Source organism: Orcinus orca, chromosome 2 (assembly GCF_937001465.1).
Source record: "Orcinus orca chromosome 2, mOrcOrc1.1, whole genome shotgun sequence".
In the NCBI taxonomy this organism is placed as follows: Eukaryota; Metazoa; Chordata; class Mammalia; order Artiodactyla; family Delphinidae; genus Orcinus; species Orcinus orca.
Genome location: NC_064560.1, coordinates 166,956,812 through 166,978,342, shown reverse-complemented (window position 1 = coordinate 166,978,342; position 21,531 = coordinate 166,956,812). Strand labels below are relative to the sequence as shown.

At 36.1% G+C, this 21,531-nt stretch overlaps 1 protein-coding gene across 14 annotated transcripts in view; it reads right to left on the bottom strand.

Annotated features, from left to right (window-relative positions):
* Positions 1-4,485: 4,485 nt before the first annotated feature.
* GPHN (gephyrin) overlaps positions 4,486-21,531 on the bottom strand; it is a 621,731-nt gene continuing 604,685 nt past the window's right edge. For all 14 annotated transcript variants that reach the window (XM_049706375.1, XM_049706371.1, XM_033428749.2 and 11 more), the window contains 4 exons: positions 17,764-17,828; positions 14,360-14,463; positions 6,606-6,702; positions 4,486-5,493 (listed from right to left, as the gene is read on the bottom strand). In XM_049706375.1, coding sequence (XP_049562332.1) covers positions 5,360-5,493; positions 6,606-6,702; positions 14,360-14,463; positions 17,764-17,828 — 400 coding nt within the window. In that variant the 3' untranslated portion in view covers positions 4,486-5,359. The remainder of the gene's footprint in view (positions 5,494-6,605; positions 6,703-14,359; positions 14,464-17,763; positions 17,829-21,531) is intronic.

The following is a 21,531-nucleotide window of genomic DNA, read 5'->3' as shown; positions in this document are numbered from 1 at the left end:
TTGGTTATGGGTTAGACCCACAAAGTGTTTTTGGTTAGCAAATAATTGAAAAAACAAAAGCCATCCAAAGAATCCACTTGCTGTAACATGCAACATCACTTAATAGCATTTACTTGGTATATGTAATCTGCTTATATTCTTTTTTTCATTGTGTGTTACATGATTTGAAACAACCAAAGCACAGAACCAAGAAAGCAGGTTAAAAAGGAACTGCTTACAAGGAATTACCATAGCACAGGGAATTATATTCAATATCTTGTAATAATCTATAATGAAATATAATCTGCAAAAACCCACACCTGATTCACTATGCTGTACACCTGAAACTAATGCAATATTGTAAATCAACTATACTTCAATAAAATAAAAACTACAATGTCTAAGATGAGAATTGCACTCGATAGGATTAATGGTAGATTAGACATTGCAGAAGAAAAGAGTAGTGAACTTAAAGCATAGCAATAGAGCCCATCCAAAATGAAACACACAATGAGAAAAAGAGTCCCCCCAAATTAAGAGCATCTGTGAACTGTGGGACAATTTCAAGTGCCCTCATGTGCAGATAATTGGAGTATCTGAAAGAGAGAAGAGAGTGGGGCAAACAGAAAAAGTATTTAAAGAAATAACTGAAAACTTTACAAACTTGATGAAAATGATAAATCCATAGATCCAAGAAGCTCAATAAACCTCAACCTCAATAAACTGCACCAATACACATCATAATCAAACTGATCAAAAACAACGACAAAGAAAAAAGTCTTAAGAGCAGCCAGAGAAAACATATATGCTATGTACAGAGGAACAAAGATAAGGATGACAGCAGTTTTCTCACTGGAAACAATGCAAGCGAGAAGAGGGGCATCTTTAAAGTAATGAAAGGAAAACACTATAAACCTGGAGTTCTATACCCAGCAAAAATCTCTCTCAAAAACAAAAGCAAAACAAATACTTTTTCAGACATGCAAAAGCTGAAAGAATATTTCACCAGCAGACCCACACAACAATTTTAAAGGAACTCCTTCAGGCAACAGAAAAATGATACCAGATGGAAATGTGGATCCACACCAAAGAATGAAGAACCCCAGAAATGGAAACTACATAGATAAATATACACAATTCTTTCTGAAAGTCAAGCTCTGAAGGGAACAAGAAAGACTGGGTAATTGCTATGGGTAGGCAGGGGGCTAAGGGAGGTTTTCATTTTTGTTTTTAGGACATAGGAGAATTTTAAGGATGTATAAAGCTGATGGGAAAGCATGTAAGCAGAGAGACGTGACACTATAGGTTAGATAGAGCAGAGTATAGGGCTTGGGCAGAAAGATGGGTCCTTGACAGAAGAGGGTCAAGCACTTCTTTGTGACCTAGAGAAGGGGCTGGGTGTCTGGGCAGGGAGCCTGTCAATTTAGTGGGGGTGGCAGTCTTGCTGTAGACTTTGGTGGATAGGTATGTACTGCTTGTATAATCATAAGAAAAAACAAACAAACATGAAAAAAAGGAACTGCTTAACTTCCACACAGCTATAAGCAAGAATCTAAAAACACCTTATAATCTTTTATTTAAATATCAACTACTAAGACAAAGAATTGTAATACATCATACATACATAATTTTAAAATAATTCTGGTCAAATAATGCAAATAGATTATATGACGTTGACTTTCACTGTACCAAGTAGAACCATTTTATTGACCCTTAAGTTTTAAATTAAATTTCCCTTGAATCTACCTCAAATGTGTTCATATATATTTTTTTCCTTTTCTAATTCAGAAAGAAAAATGTTCCTTTTCTTCTCCAGCCTAACTGGGCCATCAGTGTCCTTTAATCCATCCCTTCCTTCCTCTTCTCCTTTCCCCATCTGGAACCTTACTCTCAAATTTTTAATATGCCCACTACTATTGTTTTTCAAACAAATATCTTTTCTTCATCTTGTAATTGGTTCAAGCTACCATCCTGTGTCTATCTTTCTTTCCTCATGCCCAAGTTCCAAATATTTCATAGTCACGGTTTCTATTTTGCTATCTGGCTTTTGCCTTCAACCCATTATTGAAATTGCACTCTTGCAGCTCACAAATGATTGCCTGATCAATACATTCTTTTGAGCCCTCATTCTTCTTGACATTTATTTTTGACAGTTGATTATCTTTCCTTCTTGAAACTCCCCTCCCTTGTTCTGGGACACTGCAGTTCCCTGTTTTTCCTCTTCTACAAACTGCTCTTCCTTTCATTACATCCATGGCTTTTTCCTCCAACACTCCAAAATAAGGTGCTTCCCAAGGCTCTGTCCTCTTTTCTTGGCAAGTCCTTCCTTAATAATCTTTCCTATCTACCTTTACGTTTCAAATACTACCTTCATGTGAAGGATCCCCAAGGTTATATTCAGCCAGTATCTCTTCTGTGAACTCCTAACCTATACTTTCAAATGTCAACAGGACATGGCTACCTTAGGGCCCCTCTGACATCTCAAACACATGTCCAAACTTGCCAGCTCCTCCACAAAATCCATGTTTCTGACTTTCTTTTTTTTGTTTCTTGTTGAACATGTTCTCAGTCAGCCAAGACTAAAGACTTTGAATCATCTCTTATTCGTCTAACTTCCTTTCCAACACTTGTAATCAGTCATAAAATTCTTTCTATTTTTTAGGTCCAGAGGCACACTCAGTTGTCATGACCTTCCTATCACCATTACCCCTCTAACATTATGGTTAAGGCTATCATCACCCCTCACCTGCACAATAATGATCACTTCTTAATTGGTGTCTCTCTTCAGTTTTTCCTCAATACAGTCTATCCTATTCAATGCTGCCAGAGCATTTTTTTCCCCAAAAAATGATCCTAATACTTCCCTCATCAAGAATCTCTAATGGTTTAATTGTCTCTAGAATAAATCTAGACTCCTTACCCTGGTATTCAAGAAGTTCATAGTTTGGGCCTCAAACATGTACTTTTTTGGTCTTACAAATATATCAATTTTCTGTTTCTATGGCTTAGTGTTTGGGAATATGGACTCTGAAGCCAGATTGTTAAGTTTGCATCCTGGCTCCTCCTTTTATTAGCTGTGTCACCCTGGACAAGTTTCTTAACCTCTCTGTGCCTCAGTTTCCTCATCTATAATAGGAATAATAACACTTACAGGGTTGTTGTGAAAATTAAACATATGAAAAGTGCTTAGAAAAGTGCCTGGTAAGCTCTGTATAATGTTTCATGAAACAAATATTTACTTTTGCCTATCCATATGCACATATGCTAGGAACTCTAAGGATTTGGGGATAATATCAGTAAACAAAACAAACAAAAATCATTGCCCTTGTGGATCTTAAATTCTATAATAAAAATAACAATTATTATTAATTGTACATTGTTTCTAGAATACCCTTCTTCCTGCATTATCACCTTTAAAATTCTACCTTGACTTCAAGACCCACTAAATTTCTTACGCCTTGAAATCTTACCTTGTAGAAGGTTCTCACTGGAACTCCTCCAACTCTTTAAATCTGAATTACAGCATTTATCACATTTTACACATTCTACCATATTATCAAATATCAAACATATCAAATATTATGCTTACTTGCACATGTTTTTTTAATCTTCCTTGATGGACTGTAATGTTAGCAATTATCCCTATTCATTCTTGTAAATAGTATAGCATGATGGACCTTGTACTCAAGCACACAGTATATGCTTAATAAATATTTCTTGGATGAATGTAGGTAAAGAACTCCTTGCATGAGCTTTCATTTGACCTCTATTAATTAACCTTATCTTCTTTAATTGAACATATAAACTAAATTTAAAATGTAGAACATTTTATTTTCAACTTTGGAAATATCAAGTATAAGTATCAAATATTTATTGTTTACAAATTGGCTTTTTTCATTACCATCATTTGGCACCTTGTCTACTAGTGGGCTAATTTTTGTTGTTTGCTTTACTAAGTACTCTATAGCATATTTAATGTGCCCCGTTACCACTGTTTGGAAAGTGCCCCTAAGTTTTTATTAAAGAAGCCATTGTGGATAGCATATATTTCAACTGTATTTTCTATAGTCAGTACAGATTTTTCCCATTTTTCACTTCCAAACATGATAAAAAAATGTCCAGGTGCTCATCTGCAATTTTATGGTTCATTACTTATTTTCCCCCTCTATTCCAAGGAACTGTAGATGTTTGAAATTTGTTTTTATGACATCTGAAATAAAAATGTAGTTTTTTTCTAAATTATCAACTATCTTTCCTCTAAATTTCCTTGCTATTCTCCAGCTATGACTGGAAAAACCAGACCAACTACAGGTTCTCTCCTACTTTCTAATCTGTATTTGCACAATGCTACAGTAAAATATAGATTACTCTATATTTTTAAAAATCTCCTTTATACCACTTAACCTTGCTAAGCCATCTGAACTATTCCTTTTATCCAGGCAGAACCCCATCAGAATGGCATAACAATCTTCTCTTTTTTTATTAACAAGGCCAACACACACTGGATTTTAAATAATGATCGAGGATTTTTTTTATTCATTAAGTTTCAGTATCATTACAGAAAATGTTATGGTACAGAGTTGTTTAACATTGTTTTTTCTTTGCTCTTGATTTCCACATGAATGCTGGTAACACTAATATCTGTACAAGATCAGTCTTTGATTTTATTTTTTATTCTGTACAATTTTAAATGTATTGGTTAAAAAGGCTGTCAGCACTTAAGGAAGCATTTTTTCCCCCCAGTTTGTTTGTTCAAATAAAAGGTATCCAGTTACTGCCCAAGAGTACTGTGCCATGAGGCTACTGGGATGCGAGGCCCCCCCACCCCCGAACGCTCTGCGGGGATGGTTCTCCTTGAGGCAGGGCAGGGCCACCACCCAGTCACTCTTTGTTTGGCACTGTGCACATAAACACGAGATACATGATAAAGAACAAGCAAAAGCTCTCTGTAAAGCGGTTATGAAGCATACTAAGAAGGGAAATCCAAGTGTTGCCTACGCTAGTATAAATAAGCAGACAGCCTTGATTTAAGAGCATAAGTAGTTGTATTTTAAAGATGAGAAAAACACAAGTTCTGCAGGCACCTACTGCTGTCTACTAAAAGCTATCGCTATCAGACCTAGCATTGAACACACAAAGCAATTTGCAAGAAAGGAAAAATTTGCTTTGATATAATCAGAATAGAGTTGTCTGTTAAGATTTATTTTTAGGTGTTTTTTTCTTTAAAAGGTATTTAAATTCTTTTGAAATATAGTTCAAGATGTTGACCATACAGATCAACTTTTATCCAAATCAGAAAAACTAGCTGTGCCGTTGCATATTACAGGATACAGTCAATGGTATGTAGACATGCATCAAAGCTTTCTCCCGCTGGTGACCATCATAGCCGTCCAATGACCATGACGTCCACCACCTCGCCCTTGTGGAGCTCCACGTACTGCTCTGTCTTTGGAGGAAGCATCAATAATCCGTTGGCGCTGCGCATGCTCATCAGACGGCTGCTCATCTGATTACCTAGGAGGAAATACTCTCATTACAGCAGCATCAGCGTCATGGTGTATGCATGCGCAGCCCTTGCAGTCCTTTTCAGAATAAAAACTGATGAACAGAAACACAGGTCTTCAAGAGGAAGAGAGATGATCAGACTTCCCAGTACCTTTTTCAGGTGGCCTTGCTACTGTATCCTACTACCTTCTCACTGAACTTTAAAAATAAACATTACAAATTATTGCTTAAAAGAACAAAACCAAAATTTTACAGCATTGTGGAAAATACCATAGAATTTCTCAATTCAGGCTAAAATGTGACGTGTGTCTGAAAAGACAGGCTTTTAAACCCTATTAAAACAATAATGATAATAACAGCAGTGGCTACCATTTCTTTAGTATTTACTAAGTACCAGACAAGGTGGTAGACCTTTTACTCAACTACCTTATTTAATTCTCAACGACTCAAAAGAGGTTAGATAACTTGCCTAGGGTCCTACTAATTAGTTGGTGGCCAATTTGAATGCAAGTCTGATGGCAAAGCCCATCAGAGACCTACTCACTGTGCTAGCTGATGTTTGCACTTGATAGGACCTTTGTTTAATTTTTTCTGGAATCCCATCAAAAGTCGGGTAAAATATGACTAGAGAAGTTGGGGATAAAAGTTTAAAGTCTACAGCAGGTAACTTCAGAACTCTGAATTATCAACGTTGATTTCTCAGTCCTTAAATCTTACCAATATCTAGTGTATAGTAAAGGCTACAGAGAATCACACTCTAATTGGGCTTTAATCTCACACTGATGGGTGGCATAGCCCAGTCCCCTCCTTTTCCTACCATCAAAGTTATGCTCAGAACTTACTGGTTGAACAAACAGATAAAAATCTTCTGTAATTTTAGATTTGTATTTCAAATGTTTATCTAGAAAATATGGCTCCATGGAATAACAAAATCTTTATTTTTTTTTTACTCTTGTCCTGTTATGCTACACTGTTTTAGGAATAAGTTAACATCTAATCTTTCAAAAGGGAAAATGTACAATAATTACAAAATTAGGTATACTCAAGGAAGGAGGTTATACATAAATTTGTGTTTTAACAGGATGGGTGTATAGAGATACCTGCAGGTGTGAATGACTAACCTGTACTCTGTGCCCAAGGTAGTGGTTCTTGGTGATGCCAAGTCAGTATACACCGATGGTATTCTGGGCGAGGATCCAGTTTTACATCACATGATAACTACAGAAAAATGAGGAAAAGAAAACAAACTTGATCACCTGATCATCTCTTAAAACTACAGGGTGGTGGCAGTTGTGCAAAGAGTTCAATGGACATGGAAATATCTTGGCATTCTGCTGTCTCCACCACTGCCACCTTATGTTCTTAATACAGGAAGTCCAGAGGTTGCGTTGCTCTGGTGAAAAGAGAAAAGAAGGCTAAGAAGTTGGTACCCGCAGTAGGAAAAAGGGCAGATGAAAAATATAAAGTCTATTTTTGAATTCTAATTTTACCTCTTACCTATGAATTAAGAAATCAAAGCAGATGTTTTAACATTGAAAATAAAGGAGGTAGACCTACACAAACATACAAGCTCAACATCCATTTATCGGTGTGTCATCCAACTGTCCGTCCATCCATCCATCCATCCATCCATCCATCCATCCAGTAAAGATTTACTGAGGTGCTAATTCAGCTACTCATTCATACACTTATCTTTAATATGAAAGGGATATTTTCTTTTTAAAATTTTTATTGGAGTATAGTTGATTGACAATGTTGTATTGGTTTTAGGTGTACAGTAAAGTGAATCAGGTATACATATACATATATCCACTCTTTTTTAGATTCTTTTCCCATATAGGCCATTACAGAGTACTGAGTAGAGTTCCCTGTGCTATAGAGTAGGTCCTTATTAGTTATCTATTTTACAATAGTGTGTATAGGTCAATCCCAATCTTCCAATTTATCCTTCCTCACCTCCCCCCTTACCCCCAGGTAACCCTAAGTTTGTTTTCTATATCTGTAACTCTATTTCTGTTTTGTAGATAAGTTCATTTGTACCCTTTTTTTTTTTTTTTTTTTTTTTTTTTTTGCGGTACGCGGGCCTCTCACTGTTGTGGCCTCTCCCGCTGCGGAGCACAGGTTCCGGACGCGCAGGCTCAGCGGCCATGTCTCACGGGCCCAGCCGCTCTGCGGCATGTGGGATCTTCCCGGACCGGGGCACGAACCCGCGTCCCCTGCAACGGCAGGCGGACTCTCAACCACTGCGCCACCAGGGAAGCCCCCATTTGTACCCTTTTTTAAGATTCCACATATAAGTGATATCCTATGATATTTGTCTTTGTCTGACTTACTTCACTCAGTATGACGATCTCTAGGTCCATCCATGTTGCTGCAAATGGCATGATTTCATTCTTTTTTATGGCTGAGTAATATTCCATTGTATATATGTACCACATCTTCTTTATCCATTCTTCTGTTGATGGACATTTAGGTTGCTTCCATGTCCTGGCTATTGTAAATAGTGCTGAAATGAACACTGTGGTGCATGTATCTTTTCAAATTATGGTTTTCTCTGGATATATGCCCAGGAGTGGGATTGCTGGATCATATGGTAGCTCTATTTTCAGTTTTTTAGGGAATCTCCATACAGTTCTCCGTAGTAGCTGTACCAGTTTACATTCCCACCAACAGTGTAGGAGGGTTCCCTTTTCTCCACACCCTCTCCAGCAGTTATTGTTGGTAGATTTTTTGATGATGGCCATTCTGACTATCTCATTATAGTTTTGATTTGCGCTTCTCTAATAATGAGTGATATTGAGCATCTTTTCATGTGCCCCCTGGCCATCTATATGTCTTCATTGGAGAAATGTCTATTTAACTCCTCTGCCTATTTTTTGATTGAGTTGTTTGTTTTTTTGATATTGAGTTGCATGAGGTATTTGTATATTTTAGAGATTAATCAAAAGGGATAGTTACTTTCTTTTCTCTTGATTATCAGATTATCCTGTAATCAGGACTGATTATATCAGTCCCAATACTGATAAACAATCTCATTAAAGCAAATAAAAGTAGTCTCATAAAAGTTATACCACTTTGGTTTGGTCACATCACTGGCACTAAAAGAATTCCTCTGAATGAGTCTTTGCTATGGAATGGCATCTTTCATATCTTTGTAACATAGCCAATTTCTGTTCACACACATTATACAGAATAACCAATCAACATTCAACCTGGAGCCACTGTTTTTTTTTTTTTTATCTATGTCATTAAATTCATCCTGAAATCTGATCAAGGTGATAATGTGTTGGTAGCAGGTGCCTAAAAGGTATAACTTGAACAAGTTTATACAGTACATAATTATGATCTATAGCCCATCAAAGATTAGTTCAATGAAAACAAGACTCATTCCAATGCATGAGAATTAACATTTTCCATTAGCATAATAATCGTTTAAGTTACTCTATCTTAAAATGGTCTAGAAATCCTTTACTCAACTAAAACAGATATTGCTTAAATTAAATGATATAGTTAAAACTTGACCTGGAAATTTTTATTGAAGTGAGTTCATCTCTAATCCATTCTGGTTACTTTGTTTTAAAATATTCTAATAATCTAATTAGAATATTAAAACATTCTAATTATGCTTTTTATCTGGAATCCAGAATAAAATTCAATTCTAGGGTGTTTCTCCTTGATTAAGTCACACTCTACTCTTTCACATGATATTACTTATGTTTATACCCTATTTCATATCTACTGGGGGGTAACTTGCCATTGTTCCTAAATTATTCTGTGCTTACCTGAGGACAAAAATCTGTCTTTCAACCTGAGTGTGTGGGTGTGTGTGTTCTCCAGCACTAAACCACAAGAGCTATTCATGTGGCTGTGTCATTTGCTAAGTGTTTGAGGTTTTTCCCCAGCAATGGCACTGAATGGCTCATGGAAGTACAGTGGAGCAAATAATATACTGGGAAGATACAGGCACCTAGGTTCTACTCCCAGTTTTACTGCTAACCGATGTGTTGTATTGGCAACTTATTTTGCTTTCCCATACCTGTTTGTTCATCTACAAAATGGGGTTGTTTGTTTTAAAGGAAGATATTTGTTAATTTAATAAACAAGAATCAATTGCATCAAATTAAAGTGAATGAAATTTTTTCACAGCCTCACAAACAGCTGTTCCTTTTGTAGCAAGAGATGAAGCTAATTAGATTTTTATGGTATTTTACTGAAATGCAGAATACTTTATTCACCAATATATTTAGTTACACTGACATTATAGTTCTGGTATATTACATCAGTTAGCTTAAGAAAGCACCTATTTACTATAAGCTTCAGTGCTTATAAGAATGATGTACCATGAGTAAACATACACATATATCAATATTTTGGTGGAAAAACACTGCAAATGGTGGATGTTTCACTTCTGCTGATTTCTTCTACTCTTTCAAAACTGGGCAGTGAGCTGTGGACTAGGAGTCCTCTGTTTCCTTTGAATATTTTGCTGGCACACAGTAGTCACTCAAGAGATAAAATTGTATTATTTGGTATAGTATTATATGGTATGCTCTACATGTGAATGTCTAAGAGAGAGAATGAGAAAAAAAAAAAAGAAAGGTCAATGAAATGAGCTGATAAGCCACAGACGGGGAGAAAATAATTGTAAAAAACACACCTGATAAAGGTCTGTTATCCAAAATATACAAACAATTCTTAAAACTCAATAATAAGAAGATGAACAACCCAGGTAAAAACTGGGCAAAAGAATCGAGCACCTTACCAAAGAAGATATACACATGAGAAGTAAGCATATGAAAAAATGTTCAACATCGTAAGTCATTAGGAAATTGCAAATTAAAACAACAACGAGATATCACTAGATACTTACTAGAAAGGCCAAAAATCCAAAACACTGGCCACAGCAAATCCTACTGAGAATGTGGAAGAACAGGGACTCTTATTCACTACGGTGGGAATGCAAAATGGTAGAGCTACTTTGGAAGACATTTTGGCAGTTTCTTACAAAACGAAATATATTCTTACCATACAGTCCAGAAATCTCAGTCCTTGGTATTTACCCAAGTGAACTGAAAGTTTATGTTCATACAAAAACCTGCACACAAATGTTTATAGCAGATTTATTCATAATTGCCAAAATTTGGAAGCAACCAAGATACCCTTCAGTAGGTGAATGGATAAACGGTGGTATATCCAGAGAATGGAATATTATTCCTTGCTAAAAAGAAATGAACTATCTAGCCGTGAAAAGACACGGAGGAACAAATGCATATTAATAAGTGAAAGAAGACAATCTGAAAAGGTAACATACTGTATGACTCCAACAATATGACATTCTGGAAAAGGCAAAACAGTAGAAAGATCAAGGGTGAGCAGGGAGGGAGGAACGAATAGGCAGAGCACAGAGAATTTTTAGGGTTGTGAAACTGTACGATATACAATGGTAGATACATGTAACTGTACATTTGTCAAGACCCCTAGAATACACAACACTGAAAGTAAACCCTAATGTAAACTATGGACTTTGGGTGATAATGATGTGTCACTGTAGGTTCATTGACTGTAACAAATGTACCACTGTGGTGCAGGACGTCAACAGCTGGGAAGGTTGTGTGTGTAAGGATGGGGTGGGGAGGAGGAGTAATACAGGAACTCTCTGTAGTTTCCAGTTAATTTTGTTATGAACCTAAATGTGCTCTAAAAACAAAACCTGTTACTTAAAAAAAGGGGAGAATATTTTTTTCCTTCCTCTTTGTCCTGTCCATCTTTTAGAGAAGTGACCTCAAAGAATTATCTAATACAGTAAATAATTAATTGCAAACACAGTGTAATAGGGCACAAAGAAGTAAATAATCAACCCTTCTTAGGGACACTGAGAAAGGCTTCACAGAGGGCATGATGCCTGAGTCTTATGACTAAGGAATTTTCCAAGCTGAGAAAAGAGATGGGGGTGATTAGGAGAGAACCTCCTAGGAAGGAGATCTCACGTCCGTTCTGGAGGCAGTAAAAAGCTTGGTATGGTCAGAGTGCAGGATGGGAAGCAGATGAAGCTGGAAGGGAAAACAGGCCTTGGGATGGAGGGCCTCCTGTGCTCACTTGAGCAGTCTGGATTTAACCCTGCGGTCATGGGAAGCATTGAAGAATTTTAATTGGAGATGCTGACATGATTAGAGTTAGAAAAGGGATTTAAAAGGAGGCAGGATTAGAAGAGAAACCATTAAACATTGGAGCCATCATTCAAACCAGCTTATTTGGCTACAAAACACAGGGGATGTGGATGGTGGAGGGCGCTTTAGGAGAATGGTGAAGATTTGGAAGACTGCAGTAAGGAATGGAAAAAGCTGATCCACAGGATATAAAAGGATCATCAAGGGGAATATTGGCCCCTGCTGAGGTTTGTAAATTGGAAGGGATAACTTGAACAGCTGTACTCTCTTCTCTAGTTGTACTCAGTGCCCTGGAAATAAAACTGAAGGACAAAAAAGGGAGGATTGATCTAAGTTTGTGGATTCTTAGAGTTACTACAGTTCATGGAAGAAGAGGCAAAAAACATTTGAGGGTGTTAGAAAAACACTGAAGTGATACACCACAGGATTTAGGTTGGATGAGGAAAGGGGTAAAGCCAGAAGGGACTTATGGAAAGGGAAAAGGGAAGGTGTTATAGGAGTGTTTAAATTCTTTTATATCTACGGGTAGGTAACTTGCCATTGTTCCTAAACTGTATACCAGAGTTGGTGATTTTTGAGATGGAGCACTTCATGGTATTAAAAAGGATATGTGTATTGAGTTGCTGAAGCAGAAATAAAGTTATTTAGAATTATGAAAATAAAGCAACTGATGATAAGAGGTGAGGGAGAGAAGACTTTTAGACGATTGCCAAAGACCTGAAAGTCTTGGGAAGGTTTGATGGTGGTAACGAGGGGAAGGTGAAAGCTCCAGGAGACTCAGGGAAGAGGCTGGACTAAGCTGCACAGATTGGAGAAGAGAGTTTGTGAGAAAACAGATGACCAGAGGGGATTCTATTAGAGTGGAGGTCCCACGTGACATGCTCCAGGCCCTGGTTGGTACCTAGGGCCCGGACTCTGCTCAAATCTGGTCAAAACTTCCAAAGAGTGGTTAAAGGAGCTTTACACTAACTTTTAAAAGTACTAGAGAAGTTATGAGGCACTGATTTCATTAGTCCAACAGAGAGGCGCTCGAGCTCATCTGCCTTATAAATCATCTAAAATTTATCAAGTAACTTTAAAAATTCTTACACCTGTTGGTGCAGATCAGTTTTAAGTTAATTTTTCCAAAGTTTCTATAACCTAGTTATATTTTTCATCTCTGAATAATAAAAAAACTGGTTTATATTTCTTATAAATCATAGACAGTTCTATCATTTTCAATATGTTTTTTAATCAATCCATAGGCCATTATATTCTCATATAACAGGTATCCAATTATACCTTTTGATGTTCAATGACTGACCTTTTTTAAAGCTGAATAATGCTCCATTGTACACATACACTTCATTTTCCCTATCCATTCATCTGTTGTTGGAAATTTGGGTTGTTTTCTTATCTTTGTATAGTGAATTATGCTATAATGAACACCGGGGTGCAAATATCTGTTTGAGATCCTGATTTCAATTCTTTTGGACATATACCCAGAAGTGAGATTGCTGGATCATACAGTAGTTCTACTTTTAATTTCTGAGTAACCTCCATACTGTTTTCCATGAGGCAACATGGATAAACCTAGAGGACACGATGCTAAGTGAAATAAGCCAGTTACAAAAATACTGCATGATTCCACTTATAGGAAGTATCTAAAATAGTCACTCACAGAGGCAGAGAATAGCATGGTGGTTGTCAGGGGCTGAGGGGAGGAGGGAAGGGAAATTGTTGCTCAATGGATATAAAGTTTCTGTTATGCAAGGTGAATACATTTTAAAGAATCTGCTGTACAACATATTACCTATAGTTACCAATGTGGTATTGTGCACTTTAAGATACTTTAAGAGGATAGTTCTCACATTAAATGTTCTTAGCATGAAATAAACAAACAAATCAAATAACACAAAGAAATGTTTGGAGGTGATGGATATGTTTAGTACCTTGATTGTGATGACGGTATCACAGGTGTTTGCATATGTCCAAATTCATCAAAATGTCTACATTAAATATGTGCAATTTGTGTATATCAATTATACCTTAGTAAAGCTTAAAAGAAAGAAAAGTACTGATTTAGTATTATAGTTTAAATTGCCAGGAAAATTGTTCATTAGTTATTACATAGAAACTGTGTTACATAATTAGTTTACTAGTAGTAGTAAAGCAAACTGAAGTTAGTGTTGGTGGAGAAGGGGACTCTAATTTCGGAGTGATTTTTACTGCAGGTATAATTCCTCAGCCTTAGTGGTCCTTTTTCCAAACAATATGGTCTCCCTTTTCTTCTGCTTCACTAGAGTCTCTTTCTTGTCCTTTAATTGTCTTTTTCTGAACTGTTAAAAATTTATCAGCGGGGTCACAGAAAAAGTGATCAGCTAAATTGCTGTTCTCTCTAAGTTTACATAGGGGAAATTCTTGTCCCTCCTTCCATATAGGTTTAGTATTAGTTTAGTATTCTATTGACCATTTTGTCATTACATATCCACTCCTAAATGGACTTCTAGCTGGAGAAAATTATTCACTTTAGGAGTCATGGAATAATGTGGGAAGGGAATAAAAGGGACTCCTTTCCCTCTGTTTTCTATCATGAAGAGGGGACTATAACCACATTTTTCCTCAAAACTAATATAAAATTCTAGACGTTTGTTTTGGGCAGTTAAAAAATCATATCCTAATTTGTTATTAGGCTTCAATTTTGGTTTCCGGTCATTAGAAAACATTACCCTGGCTTTGATGATGGTTGGCCGAGGATCCAAGATGCCTTGCATCTTTCTCAGTGCAGGCACAACAAAGAGATTGCAGGTGACCACGGCTGACACAGGATTCCCTGAAAGTCAACCAAGCAGTTATTTATAGTACACACATAAAAATTTGCCATATAATTATGACTGTCTATACCTTCAGGTATCATAGAGAGTGAAAGGACTAACCACTAGCATTCCTCTTCTGAATCACCTTGAATCCAAAAGGATGCCAGAATAGAGCTGTAGTTGACCAAATGCCACAGAGGGTGTAAATATTTGGATCTAGCAGTGAAACGCAGAGACTTCTGATGCACAGAAGCTGTTTGGCACCATTTATATCTGTTTTCCTGAGAGCCGTACATTGAAAGCCTTTAGTAATGAGTTTGCACTTGCTATTTTTAAAATGTTCTAAAATTACCATAGTAGTACATGCTCAGTGCAAAAGAAAATTAGCAAGTAGGATAAGAATAAAGAAATTTATCCATAATCCCCTCTAACCAAAAATTTCTTTAAACTAAAAAAAAAAACAACAATGATTTAAGACGTGAAGGACTTGAAGGCGAATACTCTTAGGAACTGAATTATGTTCCCCTCAAATTCATATGTTGAAGTCTTAACCCCCAATGTGGCTGTATTTGGAGAAAGGATCTCTAAAGAGGTAAACAAAATTAAATGAGGTTGTAAGGGTGAGGCCCTAATCCAATAGGACTGGTGTCCTTATAAAAAGAGGAAGAAACACGAGTGTGTATACACAGAAGAAAGGCCACGTGAAGACACTGAGAGAAGGTGGCCATCTGCAAGCAAGGAAGAAAGATCGTAACAGAAACCGACCTTGCTGGCACCTTGATCTTAGACTTTCAGTCTTCAGAACTGTGAGAAAATAAATTTCTGTTGTTTAAGCCACCCAGTCTGTGATATTCTGTTATGGCAGCCTGAGCAGATTAATACAAACACCAAGTTTTTTTGCAGTTATAAGAAAAATTTGAGGAATTCAACTGTACCTTTCCAAGAAGAAATCTGGGTGTGTCATGCACTTCAAAGAGAGGTATGGTGGGCTATGAAAAAAATGACTGAGCTGAGAACAACAGATTTCGCTTCTTGTGTGGTATTGTTAACTAACCAAGCCATGCGACCCAGGCAAGAGTTCCAAACCTTTCTGGGTCTAACGTTACTCATCCACAAAATGAAAGGTTTGGATTATATGATTCTTAATATTCCTTTTGGTTCTAAAATTCAAATTTTACTAATACTTTTATACAGTGGTATGTGAGTATGTATATATATATAGAGAGAGAGGGGGTGGGGAATGCTTATTATATTTTAGGTTACCTTGGCCTGGCTTTGTGTTGCTAATTTCATCATCAAAATAAAAGCAATGGTCAGTTTAGCCTATTACTAGCTAAAAGCATACCTTTAATTTTCTTCTACCCACAAAAGCAGTTAAGAATAGATTTTTTTTAAGTTGTTAAAAAAAGTTGTGATGAATGACATTGATTATTTCAATAGAAAAAGTGAACTGTCCCACAGGACAGCAGACTCTTAATGAGAATCAATTGCTTTCCTCTTGCCTCAAAATATGAGCAGATGGAAATTTTTCTGGAAAAGCAAATAAAGGAAAAATAAAAGAAAAATAAGTAAGAAAGCTATTACTCAACAATGATTACAGTATTCCTGTAATGCTACTGTTTTATAAAATTACTCTATAAAATACGAATTGCTCTATATAAGAAAAGGGACTGGAAAAATCAACACCAAGAAAATTGCAAATAGTGGTTATTTCAGGGGGAGGGAGATTATGGATAACATTTCTTAATGCTTATCCGTGTTTTCTAATGTTTTTACAGTGAACACATGTTACTATAGTAATTTTAAAAAGTTAAAAAAAAGAAAAAGTAGATAACACATAACTTTTCAACTGCATTAGAACTTATCAAGATTAGTAATGGCTTTAATTGCAAGGACCTTAAGAAACCAAAAATCCAATTCTGAGTTTTCAAATCCTTATAAAAAGAACCACTTTGCTGGTTCTACAATCTGAACATGTGAATTGTTGCTGCCCTCTTTTGGTACTTTCAGGCTGAGCAGTGAAAATCTCAAAATAAAGCAATTTGAAAATAGGCTATTTAGTTATAACTTCTTTGGCAGATCAACAACACTTAGTAATGGCAAAATAGGCTCCCACTATAACATACTTTGTAGGTCAAGTCATATCTTCTGTAGACAACAAAAACAGTCTCTTCTAGTCAAAATGAAGCTAGGAAGATGATTTCATTTCTCTATATAATGGTCTTCAGAGTATCTAGGGATGTATTAAAGGCGCTAAGGAGTTTTGTACCACAGAAATCGTTTGAAGACTAAAACTTTATTTACATGACCTCGCTCTTAACATTTCCTATATGAGAGAAACATACTCTCTTTTATGCTTACAGATAGGGGCTTTAAACATGTTTTTAAAGTTCTAAAATTTTCTGCCTGCCTTCTTTTCTTTCTATCTCTACTTGAGCTTTATTTAATATAAAAAAGCAGGTAAATATCCCAAAGCCACCAGACTTGTACATCTGAAAGGAATAAGTAGGTTATTTTCTAAAGGAATCTATGCCAAAAAATAGAGAATGGGACACTGCTACAGATCAGAGGATAATTTTTAAAATTGAAAAAAATAAGTAGATACACAAAACTTCTAAACTGCTTTAGAATTTATCAAGATTAGTAATGGCTTTAAAACCTGGCTTTAAATGCACAGCCAAAGTCCAAAAATTGTAAACTGAACCACTTTGCTTTTTCTATAATCTGAACACGTGAGTTTCTGCTCACGTGGGAGAGGGTGGGGATAATGATGTGGTCAGACTGATGATGCCTGGGATTTGGCTGAGAAGCATCAGTATTTGCAGCCCCTCCTGTGTTGCTGCTCTCCCCAACCAGTCCAAATCTGGTGAGAACCAAAGGCAGCTTTGTACTTTTTTGTTCTAGTATTTCCATGGGCAATTTAAGGCCCTTTGGCCCCTTGAGCATAATACTCTAGTTGTGAGAGGTAATCATACTGCTAACTTTGACCAATTTCCTGTAAGGAAAAGCAGGTGCCCTAGAAAGACGTAGTGACACTTAACTCCTGATTATCATCTTAGGGTCTGAAATGTGCTTTGAAAGATACTAATTTGACTTTCACACCAACCCTAATTAGCCCCATTTTATAGATGAAGAAACAGCTTCAGAGACGTTATGTGATTTGTCCAAGGTCATACAGTATGAAAAGCTGGGATTTGAACCCAGGTGTTTCAGATTCCAAATCATGCGCTCTAATAGGGGACTGGTCACCTGGGAAACAAAAAGATTTTGGTCATTTTTCCAGAAAAAGCAAAAGAAACTATTTCAATTATTCTTACCTGGTAGTGCAAAGATTATTTTTCTTACACCATCAATATCCAAAGTTGCAAATGTCGTTGGCAGGCTAGAGGAAAAGTAGAGGTTGTTTGTTAGTGACTGCTAAGCAACCTGAGTAGTAAGTTAAATACTGCAGTTTTCTTGTTACATGGTTCTTCTTACAGGTCACCTATCGTGTGAAAGTTCTTTTCTGTTGACTCTCCTTTAAATCTTTATAACCTGAAGTGTTTCGAGAGCATTTAAATTAATTCTTTTTTAGCATCTTCTGTTTTCAAGTAACCAAACTTCCTGGTTTTCTGTAGTTTACATTTTTTTCCTTCTTGTCAGTGCCGTAAAAGCATATGCCAAATCCTGGAGTTTCTCCACCCCTCTAGTTAACAATGTCTATACGTTTTTTTTTCTGCTGGAGAATAACAATCATTCTTTTTATCTGAAGACTACCTGGTAATACATGTCTATCAGATAACTACCTATTGTTCAAGATGAGTATTTCTCAGCCCTTTAAGACTATACTCAGCAATAAACAGAAAAGCTTCCCTCCTATGAAGGGAATGTTTTGAAATGTCAAAATAAATAAAATACCATGACTAGAACAAAATTAAAGCAATAGTAATTTAAGAATATTATCAAATTATACTTCCTCAAAAGTCTGACATGAACCCTCATCATGGGGGTATGCAGAGGGGTGTGAGTGTGAAGAGGGCAGGTGGTTAATAATAGTGATTTTTTTCTATTGACTACCCTTAATATAGAATTTCAGCTAAAATTTTTATTATATTAATGAATCTTGAGTGATGCAAAATTCTTAGGGAATGCTGAAATTTAAAAGTAGCTGAAAAATTACCCTTCTAAGCACCCAAATTATTTTTCTTTTTACTATTTTTGCTCATTGGTTGAAAGAAGAAAGGATCACTCACTCATTACCTTTTGCAATAATATGATGAACATTAATATTTTTGATGAATTACAGCCATCATTATGAATTGATTCTACTCTGCTATGATACAGAGATTTTGGGTCACAGGGGTATTAAACCATAACATAACAGTACACGTGGCGGTGTTTCTATAGTTCTTGTTTCTGTTTTTTTCCCCTAGTTTTTTTTTCTGTAGGTCCCCTTAATGCTAGACTGCCATCATCTTGACCCTTAAAGCTGGCCTTTGGTTTGGGAACCAGAGAGCAGTAGTAATAGTTATATTGTTGGAATGATAATAATAATAGTAATAATAGAAGTTACTATTTTTAAAGAAACATCTAAGCATTATATCCATTATTTCATTTAATTCTTACAATAATCCCATGAGGTGACAATTGTCATCCCATTTTACAGATGAGGAAAATGAGACTTAGAGAGATTAAGCAATTTGGCCAAAATTACTCAGATACTAAGATTTGAACCAAGGTTCTTCTAACTTTATGGCTCATAATTAGATAAGGCTCTCATAGGGTACACTGTGAAGTGTTATTACATGGACTTCGTAACATCTATTCTTGGCTACTCTGAGGCCTTTTTTTGCTTACTTCCTGATTCTTTGCTGTGTTTTAGAAAACTGAGATTAGAATGTCATATCCATTTATAGATAGGTTATTTGGCAATGACTGTTACTGTGTGATGAAAATAATTTCCAAGATACATTTTCGACAACAGCCATGCTCACTGTAGATGATCCATAAAAACTGTGATTGGTAGATCTGGTTGATAATATTCCAAATGCTTTTTGAGTATCTCCGTGTCTAAAAGGAAAGAGGTTAATTGCATTCTGAACGTACTGTATGTGGGAAGAGCAAAGCTAAATTGTTCTTGAGCTTTTTATATTTCTTCTTATTCTACTATTAAGTAGCAATTACCTTTAAATTCTTCTTATCTTCAGACAAGTATAAAATTCTGGACAATTAAAGGAAGCCCATTTAAACTTCTACACCATTTTTTTTAAATAGCAAACTAACACACATAATAAGATTGAGGAGGGAATGCATAACACATTCCTTCTACTGTATTTAAAACCAATTTAAATCATCTTTTGAACCTTGCAGACAGCTACTGTGATTTCTCTGAAGGTACTCATTTTAAAAAGGTTCCATTACAATAAAACATTTTGTTATGTGCGCTGCTATCATGAGTGTTTTATTGCTAGACTGTGAAGTTTTTGTTTAGGATCTGGAAAGTCATTTCCTTGAAACTCAACACCTATTGTTCGTTTTTCCTCTTGAGATCAGAATGTAACAGCTTTTATACAATAACCGAAGTCACAGAAGTCCTACAGCTGAAGTAAGTGGTAAATAATAGACTAAAAATAAAATGAGTACCAAAATTATACATCATGGGTGCTGAGATTAATTTAAATAATAGATAATTTAAATAATAGATATTGTACAAATATTTCTCCTCTAGAGGTGAGGGTAAGTAATGTCAGCTTCTTTCTCACTGCAAAGGAATAATCAATTCAATTTTTGAGATTAGTGAGAAGTACACTGACATACTTTTGGGATTTCCTCTGTATTCTAATCAAATTAGTACTGCCCATGGGGACAGAGTAAAAAAAAGCCTGTGTACTCATAGCATAATAATATTTGCTTAAGACAAGATATTCTTAATAAGAATGATCCCAATCCAACACCTTCAATAGTAAAAGCGCCTTGTCAGTGGCAGCATATCAGAGCAACTACAGAAATATAATGCCAAGAATTCTAAATTCTATTACATTGTGGAGAAGGCTTTAGGGACAATCTTAACTTCATACTTAAATGTAAAGCCTGATCTCTGCCTTAGAACTGACACAAGGTATCCAATAAATCAGGGAGCTTAGGAGGGCTGGCTTGACACTTAAAAAAGGTTTCTGGAAATTGCTGCTAGTTCCCATAGCTCACTTGTAACAACTGGTAAGTCCCACCTCTACTTTCTCTTAGGGTTCATATGAGCACCCATCAGAGTATGACCCTGAACTAAAGCATCATTACTGTTGTCCCTGACAGCATGGAGGTGTGCTGGAATGCTCACCCCCACACTGAGGGCTTTCAACAGTGTTTTTATAATGTTTACATACCACAGGTTTATAGAGGAGCAGGGGTCTCAACAGGCATAAAGACATGGCCACACATATTTTATCAACACCAATGTTTGCATTCTTTGAGGATTTACAATGGATTACAGAACCTCCATTAGCCCTTCCTGAGGGAGCTATTAGTTTTCAGGAGATACGCAAGATCTATGTATGTGGTTACTTTTCTTTCCTCTTGGGAGGTAGTAAGAAGCAGTATGAAACACTATTCATGAAGTATTCTTACAAAAAAAAAAATTGAATCTGAATCTACTCAAACCTTTAGATCTAACTTCCGATGTACAGAATATACTGGAGAGAGACAGGAACAAATTAAATGCCACCACAAGGAAGCAATCAGCCAAATCCATTCACTAGGACAAAACTAGGAGAAAAGATTCAGCTGCTTCAACAAGTCAGTGGCATGCCAAAAAAGGGGGGCTGGTAAATGTTCCTGTTTAATAGAAACTTAACCAAATACAGTGAGTAGACCTGACTTGAATCCTAATTCAAACAAAACATATGTAAGAAGGCATACTTTTCCTTGACATTTGGGAGAATTTTCAAATACGATCACGGTATTAGATGATACTGAGGTATTCTTATTTATTCTGTTACCTGAGATAATACCATTGTGATTATGTAAGAAAGTACTGCTGTTGTTATTAATATTTGAGATGTATACTAAAATGACATGTCTAGAACTTGCTTTAAAACAATCCAGCCCTCTGC